The sequence below is a fragment of the Spea bombifrons genome, chromosome 2 (assembly GCF_027358695.1).
Source record: "Spea bombifrons isolate aSpeBom1 chromosome 2, aSpeBom1.2.pri, whole genome shotgun sequence".
Lineage (NCBI taxonomy): Eukaryota > Metazoa > Chordata > Amphibia > Anura > Pelobatidae > Spea > Spea bombifrons.
In genome coordinates, this window is record NC_071088.1 from 61,658,801 (window position 1) to 61,679,951 (window position 21,151).

Below are 21,151 nucleotides of genomic sequence, written 5' to 3' on the forward strand. Positions count from 1 at the left end.
TATGGTATTGCCCACCGTGCTGCAGCTCAGTTTCAGAGTCTTGGCAATCTTCTTATAGCCTAGGCCATTTTTATGTAGAGGGATAAAAAATGGCTAATTGGGCCAAGGTTTAGACATGAATGGCTGTGTGATGAGTTATTTTGAGGGGACAGCAAATTTACACTGTTATACAGGAGAGTGTCATTTCTTCAGTGTTGTCACATGAAAAGATATAAAATATTTACAAAAATGTGAGGGGTGTACACACTTTTGTGAGATACTGTATATATATATATATAATGGGTGAACTTGTGTATGTACAAGCATGCATGTGTACTTATGTGTGTGTGTGAGCATTGATGTGTTATTGTGTGGTGAGATGAAATGTATGTTAGTGAGTATGATTGTAATTTGTGTGTTTATGTATGTTGTGTGTAGGAAGAGGGGGCAAGGGGCAAAGAAGGCACAGGCCAGTTGTGTGGGGCCAAGATGGCACAGACTAGCTGTTGAAGTTGATTGTTCACTACAGTTCTTTGGTTACTTTGTCATATCGTGTATCTTAAGTGCTTATTTGTTTTGTGTTTTCCTAGGGAGCAGTTACACCCTCCCTGTGAGTTGGATGGATTCTACAGAGCAGGAAAAATCATTCTGGGAGTCTGTAATAAACAGATCAGGTGAATGGATAGAGGATACGCTGCCATTAAGACAGAACCTCACACCACGCTGATCTGGAAGCAAGAAAGTGGCCTGATGAAGAATCTGGACTTGGACTGAGTGGATGCTTAATGCCAGCTTGTCACCATACAACAAATGCATATTAGCCACTCAGTACTCCATATTGAATCCCTCATGAGTGAATGAGAACTTCAGTAAATTATCTAACCCCATTTTGACTTTTTCTGATAAACACAATTTCGTGCAGACTTCTGACAAATAGTGTAACTCCAGGATGATATGTGTGATATGACATAATTCCCAAAAATACTGCAATTTGCAGTAAGGGAGATTTTAGCAAGGATTGATCTCAAATATGTTCTATTACTAAAAACACAAACTGCAACCCTTGGGATGAAGAGTAAAATGATACATACAGTACAATAAAAAGTACTAAGTGTATGTCTGTGTACTTTTATATGGCAGAATTATACATTTAATTCAGAAATATGCATATATAGTGATAGATCTAAGCAAAACATAAGTGTTGTGATGTTTTTAAAATAGGTCACTCATTGTCATGCATAATGTCTATGTCAGATTTGTTAAAAAAAATAGAATTCTTCCATTAGGCATAGTAAATATTTAAGGGCCAGAAACAAATAATAGCAGGCCCTGGCTTGCCATATGTGCTGGTGACAAATAATGTCTTCTGCACATCATCAAGCCTCTCAGACAGCCAAGGTTGTCCCCAACCCTCCCTGTGCTGAACATACTTGGTCACATGTTGTGCTCATGCTCATTTCCAGATTTCAAAATGTAGGGTGCACCTGCATGTATCTAGCAGGGGACCACACACCTGTGATCTACGGATTGCTAGCCTTAAGGTGCCAGGGCTCATTTCACTCATGAGCTTCCTTCTAAAGGTACTTTATTATCCCTAGTTTAAATGATTGTTTTATTAACCTTTTTGATACACAGTATTTTTGTCTAGCGGTAATGGGTTCTTTAGCTTTGGCTAGTATCAAACATTTTTGAAAGGTTGTACTTGTAGTGGTGTTGGCCTGTGGCAAGGATATCTGAAAAAATAAAAAATCAAACAGGTGATAGCGATGAAGAAATTGGCCCCAGGTTTACTAAGGGAACTGGGAGAAAGAGAGCTCCTGAAGTTGTGTCGTGTACACCAGCTCAGAGGCGTATCTACTGAAAATAGCGCCTATGGCAAGCACTGAAATTGCGCCCCTGTCCAAATATCTAAAACCCATTTACTAGCCCCTGCTGCCCATTATATATATATATATATATATATATATATTAGTCCCTGCTGCCGATAGCGGGTATAGATCAACACACAAACCCAGATCAATTGAAATTCACTTGTGATCTCAGCACTGAAGGTATATATCAAATAAACAGAATCAGACATACAAATCCTGTATTTGCAGGTATACAATAATAATATATGAAACGTAGCATCGCAGGTATAGATCAACTGAATAAGACATATTAACCCTGTATTTGCAGGTGCACATAAATAATGTATGGAAACATAGCATAGCAGATATGGATCTACAGAATAACACAAAAACCCAACTTTGCAGGTAAAGATCAATTGGAATTCACATAAAAACACAGCATTAAAGGTATATTTAAAACCCCCTAAATTACAGGGATAGATCACAGGTTGCACCCCCCAAAGCCAGCCCTGCCGTCCACACTGCCCACATAGAACCTGGCCAGCACCCAGATTACACACATAAGATTTGCAATCTTTGTCCCCAAATAGCCCAGCACAAGTCAACTTTGTCCCCAAACAGTCCGGCCTGTGCCATCTTTGTCCCATATACACCCTGCCTGTGCCTCATTCAGACAATACATTCACACATTAACTCATGCTCTCTCTCATTCACTCAATACATCCACACATTAATGCACACTCTTTACTTATATCTACCCCCTCTCCCTCCCCTATCACTTTTTAACTCCCTCCCTCCCTCATCACTTTTTAACCCCCTCCCTCCCTCATCACTTTTTAACCCCCTCTCTCCCTCATCACTTTTTAACTCCCTCCCTCCCTTCCTCATCACTTTTTAACTCCCTCCCTTCCTCATCACTTTTTAACTCCCTGCCTCATCACTTTTTAACTCCCTCCCTCCCTTATCACTTTCTAACCCCTCTCTCCCCCCCCTCACCTTGAAGTCCAGCGACGGGAGGACGATGCTTCTGTCTTCCTGCACCGCTCGCTGGTGCCCGCTGCTTCACTGCTGAGCGCCGTAATATGACGTCATCAGGGCCGGCCCTATAATGGGGCAGACTGGGGCAATTGCCCCAGGCGGCACTTTAGAAGGGGCGGCACTTTGCCGCCCCAAGCGCTTTTTTTTTTTTTTTTTTTTTTGAAGCGGAGGAGAGAGAGAGGGGCACCGAGTGGTTTTCGCTTACCCGCTCGGCGCCCCTCTCTCTCTCAGCATTACAAGCCGGCACCGTGGCAGAGCAGGGAGACTCGCCGCAGGACTGTTTAAAGGTAAGTACCGGGGGGGGGGATCGTAGATTATGGCGTCGGCGAAGTTTAAAATGCCCCCCCCCGGCGTCGGCGGGGGGGGCGTTTTAAACTTTGAAGCCCCCCAGCGCGGCGTTAAGTCTTCGGCCGGCCCTGGACGTCATATTTCGGCGCCCAGCAGTGAAGCAGCGGGCACCAGCGAGCGGTGTTTAAACGCTGTCTTCATTTTTTTGGAAGCGGGGGAGAACGAGGGGCGCCGAGCGGTTGCTAGGCGCACCTCTCTCTCCTCCACATCAGTGTTTAAAAGCCGCTCGCTGGTGCCGGCATTTCATGCAAAGCGCCGCAATATGCCAGCATATTGCGGCGCTCTGCATGAAATGCTGGCACCGGGACGGGGGTAGAGGGCTCGTGGAGGAGAATGAGGGGCGCCAAGCGGTTGCTAGGCGCCCCTCTCTCTCCTCCTCATCAAAAAAAAAATGGCGCCCTTGAGATGGCGCCCATGGCACGTGCCATGGCTGCCATACCCTATATACGCCTCTGCACCAGCTTGAATATATTCTTACTCAGGGCAGGTTATTGGTGGTGTCAGTTGCCTCTACATTTATGAATAAAAAAACAACACAGAAATAATACTGTCCTTTTGATAATAACTCTTCTGTGGGTTCCTTAATCCCCAATTGTAGCAATAGAGCAAAAACAGCAGTTCCACTAATTCAGTGGATCCCGTGATACGATTGGACTATCCAGGCTCGGACGGATATGGACAGAGCAATGAAACAAAGAAGAAGATATACAGTATATAGTGCAATACCGTTTGTTGTGATATTAAAAATAGTTACACTTTATTTATATACACTCACATAGTATAGTTGTACTGTTAACCTGCTCAAGTGCCAAGAAAACTAATTTCTAAAGATTGGGATTATCAGTAGCCGTTAATGTGAAGCCAACACAACCATTGCTATTCAGAGGGGGTTGACTGACATTAGGAAACTCAAACCGATCATAATATAAATTCAAAGAGCTCACCCACACCCTACGTATTTCGTTCACAAATGGATCTTCCTTGGGGTATGGTGGGTAAAATCGTAACACCAACAAACACTTAATACACTATTTATTATTACTCCCTTGATCCAATCCCCTTGTACACCATATTATCCAATCGTTGATCACAATTTACATCTGATATCTCAATTGCAGGCAATGTGTTTAAGTCCAATCACATAACCAGGTGTATGGTCATGTGATATTCATTACGTAATCTACACAGAATAATAAATGAAAAATTGACAAAAGTGGAATATTGTTAAAGGAAAAAACTTTGTGATGTTCTCAAAGTATCATCACCATAAGTAAAAGTACTCACTCCAAGCATATACATTCATTTCCAAAAACAGTTTTAAATGTATTACATCAAATGAATATATGTATGTATATTTATGTTTTTCAATGGATATAATGGTTGTTTATAGAAAACACATTGTATAAAAGTTTTTATTAATACTTTTATTAAGGTTTTCAGTTTCTAAATCCAAAATCTTTCTCTTTGACATCATTTTCATAAGAAATCTCCTCCTCTTAGGTCTTTATTGCCTTGTTCAATACCAAAAAATAAAAATGTATTTAAACTAAAAGTTATACAATTATTAGTATGTAAAGAGAAAGGATGTTTCTCGGATTTAGTGTGTATATTATATAGATGTAAATACGTTTTTTCAAACATCTGCTCTCTTCTGTTATTCTTTTGCACAGCCACATTGAAGGAGATATACAATGGTTTTCACATGTAATTTTTGTGGAAATTTGAAAGATCTTGTTAGTTGTAAAACTAGAAAAAGAAGTTACTTTTCTTGGGATAGTAGAACAAATGTTACAATGCAGGTACTTATAAAAGTGCCTTTGGTTTAATATTAAACTAGGAGTAAAATGTTCTTAAGAAGTTTGGTCCTACTTTAAATATAGCCCAGTGTTTTTCAAATATTCTTATTTATTTTAAAAGCCTGTGAGTTATATTGTGTAGCAAAATCAAAATTTAGGCCCTCATTTTTCCTATGACAACTCCCCTTAGGTTCTTCTATAAATAAAGAATTGCAGTTTATTCTCACCACTTTTGTTATAATCTGGTTCAAATTTGCAAATCAAAATTCTTATTTCTTATTTTATTTCTTCCTCCAAAATATGTGCCTGTTTCTTATATTACTTCTACCTGTCTATAAACCCATTTCCATTTGTAGATTTATTTGGTAAAAATGTTAGAATCTTGTTAGATCTGAGAAATTAATAGATAATTTATTATATTTTCAAATTGTAATGGTTTTGATTCAGAAGCTTGTAAAACCTAATAAAGAACCAATGTATTATGGTCTGGCTGCCTTTCTGCTTACTACCACAGTTACTCAACTGAAGGCTAATTAACTGCCTGTCAGAGTTATCACGGCTACTCTCCTTTGGGCCTGCCCATTATCCAGCCCACAGCCAGCCCCTTTGGGCTATTTAACCCCTTAATGACAAAGTCCGTACATGTACGGGCTCAAAATGCATTGTTTTCAATGGGTTTTGGGACCGCCCATTGTCCTTAAGGGGTTAAGCAGCAAAGGTTCACTTCCTCCTTGCCCTTGTGTTGTTTCCAGCTGCAATTGCTCTTGTGTTCCATGATTACTTGTCCATGACATGGCTTTCCCTGACGTCTCTCCTGACCCCGGCTTGTCTGAGTACCAGTCTTGTCTTTTGGTTTATGCACTTGGATCACGATTTGGCTTTGCTTGTTTTGCGTATCTCTGGTTCCTGGTACCTAACACAAGGTCCCTGTCCCAAGTTACTAGAACATCATCAATATGACAACAACAGAGCACAAAATTCATATTTAATGGATTATGATCCCATTAGGTGTACCCTTGCCAATCATTCATGTACAGATTGGCATTGCTAGGTGGAATTAGGTGCCCATGGCAGTCCCTTGATGCTGTAAGTAAAAATGGTCTCCAAACAAAAAACAATAATGATGTAATATAAACTCAATAGATTTTAACAAAAAAAATAGCTGAAGTAGGGTTTACAGGTGGCCAGATTGTAGAACTATTGCTAAAGACCTTAGGCCCAGTTTACGGTCAATAATTGTGTATAGGGAAGTTACACCATAGGTGGCCCATATAAATGAGTCCCGTCATTCAATATCCTCCTGTATAATGGCTTTTATATCTTTTAAATAAAGTTTAGTTGTTTTAACATATGTTTGAAGATGATGATTAACATATTCAGAGAGGTTAGCTGTAAGTGAGTCTAGGACTCGTGGTCTTTAGGTAGAAAGTAGAAGATAGGAATATCTTTATACAGATAATCAAAATTGTGTAAGAATTTTGTTGGATCACTAGGGAGGACCTTTTAAGTGATGTTATCATTGAATATTCTATATGTCTCCTCCCAATATGAACTCCTGTCTAAGAGGACTATTTCACCACCTTTATCATCTTCACGGATGACTAAGTTAGAGTCTGATTATAATAATTTCACTGGTCTTGATTCATTGAATTTTTTAATTGCCTTTTGCATATGAATGTATTTATTAAAAGAATTACACAATGTTTGTAGGAAAATTTTTAACCACTTCTTTAAAGAAGAAGCTTCGTATTTAGTGAGGAGTCGACAAGATAAATTGAAAATTCCAAATTCTCAGAACATTTCTTTATCTGATTTTTAGTGAATTAAGTACCATATAATTTGACTTGTTTGTCACTTTTGTATTTCTCATTTTTTGTATTTGCAAAATACATGTATTCTAAATTCTCTCCGAATAAAAATATTCTCTTCCATACTAGTGGGTTTATAGATTTTTTAAGGACTTAATCTCCTTTCTAATAAGAGTTATAGTGTCCTTTTCAAAATGTGTGATTAGCTGCATCAAATCTTTAGCACATTGTTCTGAAATTATTTCTTATCTTATCATATCTTATCGAAGCCAAATGCTGGAGATTTTTCTAGCCGTAAATCCCAAGGTATTTGACTCTCTTGTATGTATTTCTCTAAAAAGAGATCTCCCACCTTTTTGTTGTTTTTTTCTCTCTTAGATTTTCCAACTTCTGAAAATAATCATGACAGTCATATGCATTCATTCATATGACTTTCAGGCATTTCTCTACACAAATGATGAAAACCTATGATCTCATATGATTAACAATAATGCAATATTGGCCACAGACCAAGCAACCTATGTAATTTGGACATGACAAAATCGAGACTATGGCTATACCGTCCCTCATCACTTGTTTGCACAGGATGCCGTTGGTGCATCCAAAGCAATGAAACTATCATCCCACTCTACCTGTAATAATAACATATCGGGTTTTGCAGGGAATAATATATTTGTATTACATTCAAAAATCTGGAAAAAAAACTTGTCAACATACTGAGAAACCATTTCTTTTATTGATCCATTTTCACTGGGCTAGGGGACTTATTCACCTAATGCATTTCAACCTAAGAAAGAAAAAATAGACATTCCCACAAAAATACAACACCATAGCTATGTTCAGTGACACAAATGTATTTATGTAACTGCTTAGAAAATCTACAATATATTAAGGTAGGTATGTTGCTTATACACTCATTTTGTAAAATATGTGATTTTCAGACCGCATTAAAAAAGCACAACTGGATTGTCGTATTGGAAACCACAAATATGTGTACCTGCATATGAAAATGAAACATTAAGCTCACTAGACTGAAAATGTACAAACCGAAAACTTTAATAAGATACTAATGTTTCACATTAAATTAATCTTATATTAAAACCATATTTAGATATGTTTGAATCCACTATGCAACATCAGTCGTTTTTGTTTGCATGCCCTCCACTTCAGCGAGTGCCTATGGTTTCAATTGACTGTGTTGTGTTTGCTTTTCTTTTTTTATGTGCATCAGTTTGCCTTTGCCAGCTGATTACTTTGCTTTTTCTTTAATGGAGAGCTTCTTGCAGAAACAATAGGCAGAAAAATGAAATCTCACAATATTTACACATTAACTGAATATCTCTTACTGTGTTTTTTTAACTATACATACAGCACACAATATAAAGTAAATCAGTCTAGGAACACTATGATCAGTGTTCTCAACAAAAAGCAAGGAGACAGACAACACTATATATGCCTCATTTATTTTTGGGAATTAAAATAGTTAAGCAAAGGATTATGGGAATAATGGTGATGTTCCACTATTAGTTATACTCTCTAGCATTTTAAGCAAGTAAATCTTAGCAGAACTATCTTGCTATTGTTTCCTCTAAAGAATGCCACCTTTATGGGAGGAAGAAGAATGGTACTAGAAGGCAGTTATATAAAGGGTATATGTGAAGCTGGAGTCAAATATGGAAACCAAGAGTTAGTTTAGGTGTCAAAATTATTTTGTTAAACTTGAATGCGTCTGACAATGTTAAAGCAAACAAAAGTTAAACAAACAACATTTGCATGATCAATGAGTAAAGTATTTCATGGCTAATACATCTCTGTGATTTCCACCTATAACCCGTTAACCTTGCTAAAATGAGCATATTTCGCCAAAAATATGTCTGAGTATGTTACTGTTTGATGTAACACAACTTTCATCAGGGCTGTAGGAAGGGTGTCTTGGGCGCAGGTGCGAGGGGGTGCACAGCCGTCTGATCAGCCTGCTGCTACTTCTGACCTCTGCTTCGGTGCTTCCTAATGACCATGCACCGGCAATTGATGCCGAGCGCTGGGATATGACATCATACCCTCTCGCTCTGCATCAATAGCCGGTGCATAGTGATGAGAGAGCACTAAAGCAGAGGCCTGGAGTGACAGACCTTGCTCTCCAAAAATTGAATGGAAGGTAGAGGATGGAAGATGAGAAAGGTAAGAGATGGGGAGAAAGGTGTGTAGGGGCAGTGTATGTACCGTATTTGCTCAATTATAAGACAAGGTTTTTTTCAGAGCAAATGCTCTGAAAAATACCCCTCGTCTTCTAATCGGGGTCGTCTTCTAATCAGACCTCAAATAGAGGTCTGATTAGGAGACTAAGATCCAGATCCCCCGCACCGCTGCAGGGGACCTGGATCCTCCTGTCTCACCCGACCCCCCCCATCATACACACACTTACCGGTGCTTCCTGCTGTGTTGCCGGGGCAGCGTAGACAACGTCCGCTGCAGCCGGAAGGAGGTGTGGCTAGCAGCGGGGGTTGTCTGCGTCCGTCGCATAGACCTTCCCCGACTGTCAGAGATCAGAGTTCCCCGCACCGGTGCGGGGAACTCTGATCTCTGACAGCCGGGGAAAGTATACGCGACGGACGCATACAAACCCCCGCTGCTAGCCACACCTCCTTCCGGCTGCAGCAGAAGGCGACATCAACCCGCTGCCCCGGCTGGAAGCACCGGTAAGAGAGGGGGGAGAGCGGGGGAAGGGGGGGGAGAGCGGGGGAAGGGGGGGTTAGCGGGGGAAGGGGGGGAGAGCGGGGGAAGGGGGGGAGAGAGAGAGAGTGTGTGTGTGTGTGTGTGTGTGTTAGTTAAATGGGGGTATAGGGTGTGTGTGTGTGTGTTAAATGGGGGCATAGGGCATTTCTGGAGTGGCGTTAAGGGGGCATTTAATAGAGCACTCTGCCTCCTGAAATGCCTTATACCTCCCTATATGCCACTCTGCCCCATAATATGCCTTTTAACCCCCTAAATGGCAGAGTGGCATATAGGGGTATAAGGCATTTCTGGAGGCAGAGTGCTCTATACAATGCCTTTTAACTCCCTTAATGCCACTCTGCCTCCTGAAATGCCTTTTACCTCCCTATATGCCACTCTGCCCCATAATATGCATTTTAACCCCCTAAATGCCAGAATGGGATATAGGGGTATAAGGCATTTCTGGAGGCAGAGTGGCACATAGGGGGTCAAAAGGCATACCATGGGGCACAGTGGCATATAGAGGGTTAAAAGGCATATCATGGGCCACAGTGCCATATTGGAGTGGCAAGCCTGGGGGCAGATGTGCGTAACTGGGGGACAGGTTGGAAAATACAAGAAATAAAAACAAAAAAAATATTTTTCTCAATCATAGCTTTTATGAAAAAAAATAGTTTACATGAATTAACATTTACTGGTAAAACTTTTTTCCTTTGGGGTCGTCTTATATTCAGGCTTTTTCTTTTTTTTCTAAGTTAATATTCAGATTTTGGGGGGTCGTCTTATAATCAGGGTCGTCTTATAATCGAGCAAATACGGTATATATGTGTGTGCTTGTAAGCACATGTCTGTGTGTATGGGCAGGTGTGTGTACGAGCAGTGTAGGTATTTTTGTGTTTGTAAGCTGGTGTGTGTATGTATGTGCATATGTGTGTATGTGTGTTTATGGGCAGGTGTGTATAAAGGCAGTGTATGTGTATATGTGTGTTAATGGGCAGGTGTATGTAAGGGCAGTGTATGTGTATATGTGTGTTAACGGGCAGATGTGTGTATGGGCAGGTGTGTGTACGAGCAGTGTAGGTATTTGTGTGTTTGTAAGCTGCTGTGTGTGTGTGTGTATGTGCATGTGTATGGAAAGGCAGTGTATGTGTATATGTTTGTTTATGGACAGGTATGTATTTATGGGCAGGTGTGCGTAAAGGCAGTGTATGTGTATATGCGTGTTAATGGGCAGGTATGTGTAAAGGCAGCATGTAAGGGCAGTGCATGTGTGTGTATATGTGTGGTTATGAGCAGGTATGTGTAAAGGCATTGTATATGAACAGTCATGTATAAGGGTAGTGTATGTGTATATGCATGTTTATGGGCAGGTGTGTGTAAAGGTAGCGTGCAAGGGCAGTGTATGTGTGTTTATGTGTGTTTATGAGCAGGTATGTGTAAAGGTATTGTATATGAGCAGTCAAGTATAAGGGCAGTGTATGTGTATATGCGTGTTTATGGACAGGTGTCTGTAAAGGCAGTGTGTGTGGGCAGGCGTGTGTAAGAGCAGTGTATGTGTATATGTGTGCTTATAGGCAGGTGTGTGTAAAGGCAGAGGTGTGTAAGGGCAGTGCATGTATGTGTATGTGTGTTTATAGGCAGGTATGTGTAAGGGCAGTGTATATGAGCAGTTGTGTGTAAGGGCAGTGTATGTGTATATGTGTGTTTATGAACAGGTATATGTAAGGGCAGTGTAAGTGTATATGTGTGTTTATGGACAGGTGTTTGTGGGCAGGTATGTGTAAAGGCAGTGTATGTGCATATGTGTGTTTATGGACAGGTGTGTGTTAAGGCAGTGTGTGTCGGCAGTTGTGTGAAAGGGCTGTGTATGTGTATATGTGTGTTTATGGGGCAGGTGTGTTTAAAGGCAGTGTGTAAAGGCAGTGTAAATAAAATAGCCTCTGTAAAAAAAGAATACCCGGGGGGGCAAAATTTTTCATTCTTGCCTCGGACACAAAAGGAGCTAGCTACGACTGTGGTTTTCATATTATTTATGAGTGTATTTATGTTTATTTTTATTTATTTATCTCAAACAGATGCACTTATTACTATACAGTTTACAGATTAATAAATGAGCGGCACAATAGTTTTTTTTATAAAGGTCAGTATCCACACAAACATTTTTGATTGGGGCACAAAAGGAAATGAAAGGTGGTTGATACCTTGCAAAAAACTTATACCGATTTCCAAATTAAATAAATGAGATATGTCCTTTAGGGCTGAGGTGATATTTCAAGAGAGAATGTGATATAAATGACATTTGTAATTAGAAGCAGGAATAATTGTGTTAAGATTTGTTTTAAGTGTACATATAAATATATAGCCTTTGACTACTTTTATATCTTCCACTTAGTCCTCCTCCTCACTGTGATGTGATCGAGGGTCAGGGTGTAGAATATTGCAAGTGATTTGTTACTGTGTGCCTTCCTCCCTGTGGATAAAGAACATACAATAATGTTAAATATTTAATCAGTGATTCTGTTATTTCTTACTGATACTAAAGCAAAACTATATTTAAGGAGTTGTAATTGTGCAACACCTGTATAACCACTCGCTGACTATTCCTTCTTCAGATGATCCTCTTTAGACGCATTTTAGAATTTAGAAGGTAATACTCATATAAGATAATATGTACAGGCATGGTAGAGAAACTAGAATTAGAACATACTGTACATAACATGATATATACATAATCTGATCACCAAATATCTCACATTGTTTGGTAGTCTCTTTCTGGTCCGTGTAGACGTTTCAGTACAAAGTATCCAATAGCTTCCATTAGGATGACCAGCAACCCTCCTCCAATAAAGCTACCTGTGTGAAAGACTGGAGGAGATGATTCTCTGGTTGATGGACCATCTGGGATGAAGAGGAGGAATTATTTAAAAATAGCATATACAGAAAAGTAAAATATAATATGTGAGTTATACTGCATAGTATTACATATTATACATTCTAATTTACTTTCAACAAACTGCAAGGGTAAAAGGAAGTTTTTAGACCTATCTACCAAGTGGCCAAAAAGACTATATATAATAGATGCACTGTAAAGAATGAGGCAAATTGATTCAAATAACGACAGATGGAAGTGCAAAGTGCGTAATGATGAGCATTCAGTGAGTTTCTATGGTGTTTGTGCCATATTTAGACCTTTGCAACATAACTGTTATCAATATATATTTGTAGCACAGACTTCAATCACAGCTCCCACATGGCCTTTGTGCGACCCATTAAAGTATAGCATGGGGATATGATGTCATAGGTTGATGAAGGATTATTGTTTGAGGTCTGTGTTGTAAAGACTGAGAAGACCTGTCTTGTCCCACCTCTAACCATGACCCCAACGTAAATGTCCCACTTTATGGCATAAGCAAGGGTTGCCTTAAGGGTTATAGTTTGAAGGTTAACTAAGTCTTTTTAAAGTGTCTCATTTTTTTCGGACACATATACAGTGGTGGATTATCCATTAAGAAACCTAGACACATACCTCTGGGCCCCTGACCTCTGGAGGGCCCAGATTCTCTAATGTATAATCTGCCAATGCACCCTCATAAACTAAATTAACAGTAGCTGCAATGTGCAGGCTACTGTAGAGGGAGATAAGAGCTCAGTGAGGTCAGGTTATATCACAGCGCTATACAAGTTTGGCAACTCTTATGTGTGCTAGGAAAAAGAGGAGTTATGCGCTTCAGATGGCGTTATGTTTTTTCTGATTGGTTATTTCTTGTATTCTTTGTTAACTGTTTTGCTGCTGGAGGTTAACAGTAAAGAAGGATTATGCAAAATATGAAGCTTCCTGTCTTGCCATAAAATTTTGTGTATATGAGTAAAAATGTGTGTGTACATGCACAAGGGTTCACCTAGAGTATTTGGCATCCAGGGGCATATCTGGGAGGCAAAGTGGCATATAGGGGGGTATAAGGCATTTCGGGGGGGGGCAGAGTGGCATATAGGGGGTTAAAAGGCATATCTGGGAGGCAGAGTGGCATACAGGGGGATAAGAGGCATATCTTGGAGGCAGAGTGGCATATAGGGGTGTAAGTCATATCATGTTTCTACATGAACATGCTTGTTGACATAGGGAAGCGCGTAGTTTTGGAGAGCCCACCATCTCAGCTGCCGAATTTCCCCTATATGGTAAGGCTTGCCCAGGGTATAAGGATCAGAAAATTGCTCCTTGATTTCAAAAAATGTTTAAACATTGGCTCCAGTGTGTTAGTTACCTGTGTTGACACATGTGCTCTATTCATTAACATAGATTTGGCATCTTATGTTCTAAAAATTGCCAATTAATTATAGAATTACATTTAGTAATCATACGCAACTGTAAGTGCTTGTCCAATGCATAATATGTAACTATTTATTTGCATTGTTAGCATATATATGATGTGATTTTATGAAAAGATGAAAAGTGTTTGAAAATACAGATACATATCGATATTTTTTTCACCTTCATGTGGCGGTTCTGCAGAGCTGTTATCAAGAACTGAAATAGAAAATAAAGCAGTTGTGTAAAACAGCAACGATATCCCCCAGTGTCAATCTCTTTAAAAGTGCCTATACAAACCCCTTCAATAACCAGCGCTCTTCCACTAGTATCCCCATTTAAGTTACTAATAATATCCTAGGTGACCAGTGCTATGTGAACCTTTCCCTTTTAAGTTCACCATTTTGACTTTCTTTGCAGTTGGCATTGAAAATATTAACAGACAACACTTCTGCCAGAATTGTAGCTCTGCTACATATTCTTCCCTTTAATACCACTTTCCTAAAGTCTATAACAAAAAATGTGAAATATTCCAGTGCCTCAAATATATACCAGCAGCACCAACATCTACGTGCTTTCCTCAATCACAATCAACATATATATATTTTTAATAAAGTGCACCATATCTTTTTTTTTTATTGATCTGTCCTAAGGTGTGCTATTAATACAGTAGAATGATGCCCACGGAGGGGCCAGCATGGGCTATAGTGGGCCGTGACTGTTGTCTAGAGGAGGGGTAGATTATTTAAGTGGCTGTTTTCCCAGGCTTGGGAACCATTTTTTGTGGTCAGCTTACCTGGTTGCGTGTCACACCCTCCCTCCCCTTATGTTTATATTCTAGCTTTGGTTTGTGGTATTTGTCACAGTCTGTGGGGTGGCAGCTTGCCAGGTCTCCAGGAGGTTAATGTGGTGGTAAGAGAATTGTTGGTAACAACCGGTGGGAGGTTCTTGGCTTTCAGTTCTGGGAACCTCAGGTTTGGATGAGGCATCCGGGTATGTCCCGTCCTTAAGTGGTATTTGGCTCTGGGACCTGGATTGCTTGACAAGCTTTGTGTGTTTATTGTATATATTTACATGTTTGTGTTTTGAGTCATTGTCCTTGTCAACGCACCTATGTTTATTGTTCCAGGTTTTTGCATTACAATGACTCTAATAAATAAAATTGGTTGTGACCTTTTCTTATCCACATTCAATGGTGTGTGGTGTCAGTATTGTGGTTATTGGGGGGACAAGCCTAGCCGGGAAATCCAGGCTACAACAGTCATTGTAGATTTTGTCTCCATGCTGTTGAACAAATTATGACTAATTCATTTTCCAGAGTCACCCTCTCAAAAAAGACATTGTTATGCTGCAGTCCATTGCACTTGTCGATCATTTGGTAGCTCTTACCTTTGCACTTGCCACTTGTGTTAGTTGCGACACATGATTCACTAATTTCCTCTCCTCTGACGACACAGCTGCTGTTTTCTAATGAGGAAGTGGATAACATTTTAAAAACTCCAGTCAACTGAACACATGCCATGTAGAACATCTGTTTATAGTGAGAGACTTTAACCCCTTTATGATCAGCTGTGATTTCACAGATTAATATTGAATATTGATTATGGACAAAAGTATTGGGACACCTGACCATTACACCAACAGGGACTTCGATGACCTTATGGTCCTTGCTTTGTCCACCACTATATGGACAAGAGGATTGGGACACACCTCTTACTTATTGAAATTGGGGTTTGGCCTAGGCCCCTTACTTCCAAGACATGGTTGGATGAGTTTGGTGTGGAAGAACATGACTGGCCACACATAGCCCTGACCTCAACCTCATTGACCACTTTTGAGATGAACTGGAATGGAGATTGCAAGCCAGGGCAACATCAGTGCCTGACATCACACATGATCTACTAGATGAAAGCTGAAAGGGGGGAGAGCAACTACATATTAATGTTAATGTATTTAGAATGCAATGTCATTAAAATTCCTGTTGGTGTAATGGTCAGATTTCCCAGTTTAGTGTGTGTGTATATAGATAATCATTTAGTATAAAAACAATACACAGCCAGTGCAAATTAAAAAAAAACAAAAAAAAAACATTTATTTAGGTATTTGACTATTTGTCCCGATTTTGGAAATACTTCACATACCTTGTATTTTTCTCTATTTTGGTAGTTATGAGGGTAAATATGAACGACGTGCATTGCTGTTTACAAGCTATATTTTTTTATAAAATGAACAATGTAAAATGTGATATAACTATTTGTTGGGGCCCCAATAGTGGCAAGAAAGAGCAAAACTACTGAACAAGAGTATGTATTTTTTTAAAGTTAACAACCCAAAGTATTTTACTAGGGGCATTTTAAACAATTTTTATTCAACCATTTAGCTTCAATCTGTGCCAAACATTACAGTAAAACATTCTCTCAATTTTCTTTCAATTTTTAACAAACACATTATATACAAACTGATTATTTCAGTACATTTCTTTCTCAGGGTACATACAATTGCTGAAACAATTAACCCTCCTGAGAACAGCAATACCTCACATGTAATTCTGGGGTCACAATTGGAACATATCCATTTCAGTTTCCAAACTTAAATTTTTGACTGATCACATTGCTGGGTCCACGTAGAGGTTCCATGTTTAAATTTAACCACATAAAACAATATTTTTCTCAAAACCTAGACAGCATAGGGAATCTGATTAGGGACATATTGGCATGTTCCATGCCACTGATTCCATGACAGGACATTTCAGAGTTGGAGTAACAAAAAAAAACACATGTTACACATCCACATCCATGTTTACGTGATACAAAATCAATTAAATTGGTTTTCAGCAATACCCTATATGCATGGGTAAGTCACGTGTCTCAGACTTTGTGGTCACAAAACGGGAACATTCAGTTTTTAAATTTGGAATTTTGACTAGGCCCATGTCTCATTTGAGACACAGTAGGGGTATTACAATTTCAATTAGGTACCACATACGTGTGGTATGTTAGCATTACATGGTCATTAGAGACCCCCAAATCATGAGAGTGCAAAGAGGTTTCAATTTTTTTACAGTTAAACCAGGTAGGCACACATCATGCTTTTGGATGTAGACATCAAAATAACTCCAACAAAATATATATTTCCTAAAAGTAGAAGGCCAAGTGCCTCATTCCTCAAAGACTTCAAACTTACCTTTCTTAGTGGACCACTACAATCACAAATCTAACGGGAACACAGGAGAGTTTTTTCTTCTACAGTCTACATCACATGCACATATCAGGAAAAATATCAGGATTTATTTTTTTTCTGTCATATTTTTGCTGAGCTTCCTAACCTTGGTTTTGGGGCAATTTAGTAAACAATATTTTTGGTGTCTCTCCTTCCCTGGGCTTGGGGCAAGTTTTTCTATAGTTTCTTAGAACCAACTAGCATGCACATAACTGACCTAACTGCTTAGTGAACACACCTAGCAGTTAGCTTAAGGGTTTGATGAAAACTTAAGGAGTAGTGCTGGGGTCCTGTTAGTGGATCATGAAAGTGTTAGGTCTGTATAGATGTTAAGTTACAGTTACAGCTTAGTGCTAGTGATGGAGATGATGATCAGATTGGGTCACTAGCTGTTGATCGGTGAGACTGGTAAATAATTAGTGACCTAAAGGGTCATTAATCAGTGGTCACATAGAACTTTATTAAGTCAAAATTTTTTTTTAAACTAAATATGTACTATAGCAAAATGTATCGAAATTATTTTTATGCTTTCACTTTTTCCTTTACTAATACACACATTACGCCTGTGTGACAAGAGTGCTAGGAACATGTGTTTTTAATCACGTGATGTAACTGTTAGAGGTCCTCTTTGGAAGGCCAGTGTATCATATGAATGGTCCAGTAGGGCAATACATTTTCATATAGGTTAATGGGTAGACAATGCAATAGAGCAGCAGGAAATGCAAGAAGAATGCTAGGTTGTATAGGGAGAGGTATTAGCAGTGGAAAAAAGTGCTTTTGCTGTTGTTGAGAGCTCAATTAGAGTATTGTGTACAGTGCTGGAGACTGTATCCCCACAAGGATATAGATACTATGGAGAGAGTTCAGAGAAGGGCTACTAAAATGGTTCATGGATTACAGGATATAACTTACGAGGAAAGGATAAAAGATTCTAACATATATAGCCTGGAAGAAAGACGTGGCAGGGGGATAAGATAGAAACATTTAAATTCTTCCAGCAGAGGTGGTAGATGTTAATACAGTAAAGAAGTTTAAAGAAGCATGGGATAGGCTAGGATAAGTCCAGGGACTAAGAAAAAGTATTCAGAGGTTGGGCAGACTAGATGGGCCGAATAGTTTTTATCTGCAATCACTTTCTATGTTTCTATCTTAATGTAAAGGGGTTTCAAAACCCATGCTTAAAAGGGAAAGGTCTTTTTCTGGCTCTATATTTACAAAAATATAGAGCCTACAGCACTCAAGTTACATCATCCCGTCATCTGTCATAAATTGGTGATGTATGTATATATGCTTTGTATGATAAATTAACCTATTTAAGAAGACTTAGAAGCTGTGGTTTCAACCGCTCTTTGGTCACAAAGACATTTAGATATTTACACAAAACAACAACAACAAATCTAACACTTCAGATCAGATCATTTATATTGACAAGTTTAGGCCATTGACATTGATCAGAGAGACCAATAAATAATCAGTGACCTACAGTGTCACTGATAAGAGATTAGGTTGTTATTATGTGTTAAAATAATAAAATGTTTCATTTTTTAAAATAATTTGTATGTGTGTGCAGAGTCTTTTTCAGTTTTGTTTTTTTTTATACACCAAATATTCTGAAACAATGGATATCTAGGGGAGCAGGGATATTGGTCCCAATAGGCATACCCGGGAACTCTCGTGGTTGGACACATAAGTCTCAAGTTTTTCGCTCCAGTCTCAGTGTGAAGGCAAAATCCTCTGCTACAAGTGTGTCATGATTGGTGATATGATCTTTGTTTGAATTAATGTTACTTAATTAAGTGGTATCATAAATGGTATCATTTTAACTATACTTTTCTCCTGTTACTTAATTAAGTATCTTTAAATAATGACCAGTCAAGGATTCCTTAAGGAAACATATTAAAGTAATTTGTAATTAACACGTTTGATGAGTCACTACATAGAATCTGCATGATAGGCCATGAAATTTAAAGTTCCTAGGTATGCCAATAGGGCAATCCTCCCCTAGTAAAGTGTTCCGCAGACTGCCACCAATTTTTACCTAAATCTTCCAAAACATAATGTACAACTGCTGGGATGCCTGGTGCTGAGACCAGCCCTAGTTTATAAGATACAATTATGCACTTCTATCTAAAGACCTGGATCCTTATTGGGGTGCATTGATGGCACTGAATAGAGACTAGGACTCATCAGAATCAAACTCATAATTGTTAATCCTAAACAATGGTAAACAAAACATACTCATCTTTGGTTCAAATGCCAGCTACAATTACATTAATTCCAGGTGGCCTATGTACCAAGGTCACTCCATGGTGCCAGGTCCACAATCTCCTATAAAATAACATTACCAATCTTACCTGAACCACAGGTGACCCATTCACAGGAGATGTTTGGGGTGGATAGTCCCTCTGTGCAGGATTCACAGGAGCTCAGCTGTTCACAACCTTCTGTGGAATATAGGGATTTGTCACTACATCTTGCCACAGAACTTGACCAGTCTATATGGTGTCATGTAGCTATTCAGCAAAATATATGCAGCGCATCCTCATTGTCTAATTAATTATTTTAGTACATTTAAATATATATGCCAGGTATGTTTCATGTACATAAGAATAGATCATGCTGCTAATATAGTGCCAAAGGTCATATGATGGCTATGATGGCATATTAGTTACTTACCTTCCTCACACTCGGCGAGCATAGCAATAGCAAGGAGAATAGCATATGTGAAATGCTTCATGTCAAACCTGAAGCGCTGAAATAGAAATGATATGCAGTAAGGTTGTATAGAATAGAATAACTTTTTTTCAAACAGAAGTAAAGTTTTGTTAAATAGGAAATGTTATATAAGATAATAGCTGAGATGAGGCAGTGCAGGAAGAGGAGCTTTGTGAAGCAAGTTTTGTCTCTGACATGGTAACTGATCAGCCAGGAGAATGAAACTGAGCTGATGACAGAAACCTGAGCCTGGAGAAGAATATCAAGCCTGGAGGAACAGAGCTCGGTATCATGGTACACGCACTAAGGAATGGAAAAAAACCTACATACAATTCTGTCTGGCCCTTTCAGAGACATATAGACAGATCAAATTACATATACAGAACATTTAAATGACATCTCAGATGATGTAATCATTGTCAAAAATGAAATTTGGGTACTCTTAAATATTTACATTATATACAGTATAGGATGTATTCATAGAAGTCCTAGAGGATTGAGCTCAAGCTGTGAATTATCCCAGCAAAAGGCATTTTGAATTTTTAATACAAAATATACTACCCGTAGGAGGAACAGGGATATTTATTTTGGCTCACTCATTTTTGGACTATCATTTTCAATTTTTACTCTCAGTACAAGGAAGCTACAAGGGATGGATACAGAATATGACTTAAGCTGCTTCTTCTAAAAAAGATGATAGAGGATGATGGCACAAATATTTCAGAATATGCTAAGAATATCTGCTGAGATACTTGGTTGTAAATAATAAGCAATGGACTAGATACTAAATTTGTTAGAGTGGGCTTAAGATCAACAACAAAATGCAAGCAACAACTAAACCAAACAGTTGTTAAAGCTCCAGTCCTTTAACTGTGGCTTGACTTTACCCTGACCATACATTGCAACAAGTACCTTAAGAAATGTACTATTGCTCTGCGGTCTCACAAATTTTCTTATTATATACCTTATTGATATTCGCATACTGTTTTTCTTGTACACTCACAGTTAGGGGGAGTTAGGGGGTCCAGTTAAGGTTTCTTAAAAAAACATGTCTGCAGTACAAAGTTCATGTTATAGATAGCAAATCCTACATAAAATGCTCTTTCTCCTGTAAGAATCTGCAGTACAAACGTTTGGCACTAGTCCTACAAAAAAATGGTGATAAAGTGTTCCTTAACAAGCATAAACAGGAGACATTCATATCTGCTGCCACATCAACATAAAATGAAAATAAATAGTCCCTTGGCACATCCACTTCAACACCATAATACAGCATACTACCGAATAGGTTCCCAGAGGATCATGGAGTAAGACACAGAAAAAAATCATAATGACAGCAAACATTCACTAAAGAAATGTAATCACACACCCAGGCTT

At 38.9% G+C, this 21,151-nt stretch overlaps 2 protein-coding genes across 2 annotated transcripts in view; one reads left to right on the forward strand and one right to left on the reverse strand.

Annotated features, from left to right (window-relative positions):
• The window catches only part of SYTL1 (synaptotagmin like 1), a 33,981-nt gene extending 32,886 nt beyond the window's left edge, over positions 1-1,095 (forward strand). Inside the window, exon 15 of the mRNA XM_053454477.1 lies at positions 570-1,095. Coding sequence (XP_053310452.1) covers positions 570-706 — 137 coding nt within the window. The 3' untranslated portion in view covers positions 707-1,095. The remainder of the gene's footprint in view (positions 1-569) is intronic.
• A 10,825-nt stretch (positions 1,096-11,920) lies between these two features.
• Positions 11,921-19,955, reverse strand: CD164L2 (CD164 molecule like 2). The gene is made up of 6 exons (XM_053454493.1): positions 19,736-19,955; positions 19,414-19,503; positions 15,230-15,307; positions 14,024-14,059; positions 12,288-12,432; positions 11,921-12,004 (listed from the first exon to the last, which is right to left on the reverse strand). The coding sequence occupies exons 1-6, from the start codon at positions 19,794-19,796 to the stop codon at positions 11,986-11,988; spliced, it is 429 nt and encodes a 142-aa protein (XP_053310468.1). The 5' UTR covers positions 19,797-19,955; the 3' UTR covers positions 11,921-11,985.
• Positions 19,956-21,151: the final 1,196 nt, after the last annotated feature.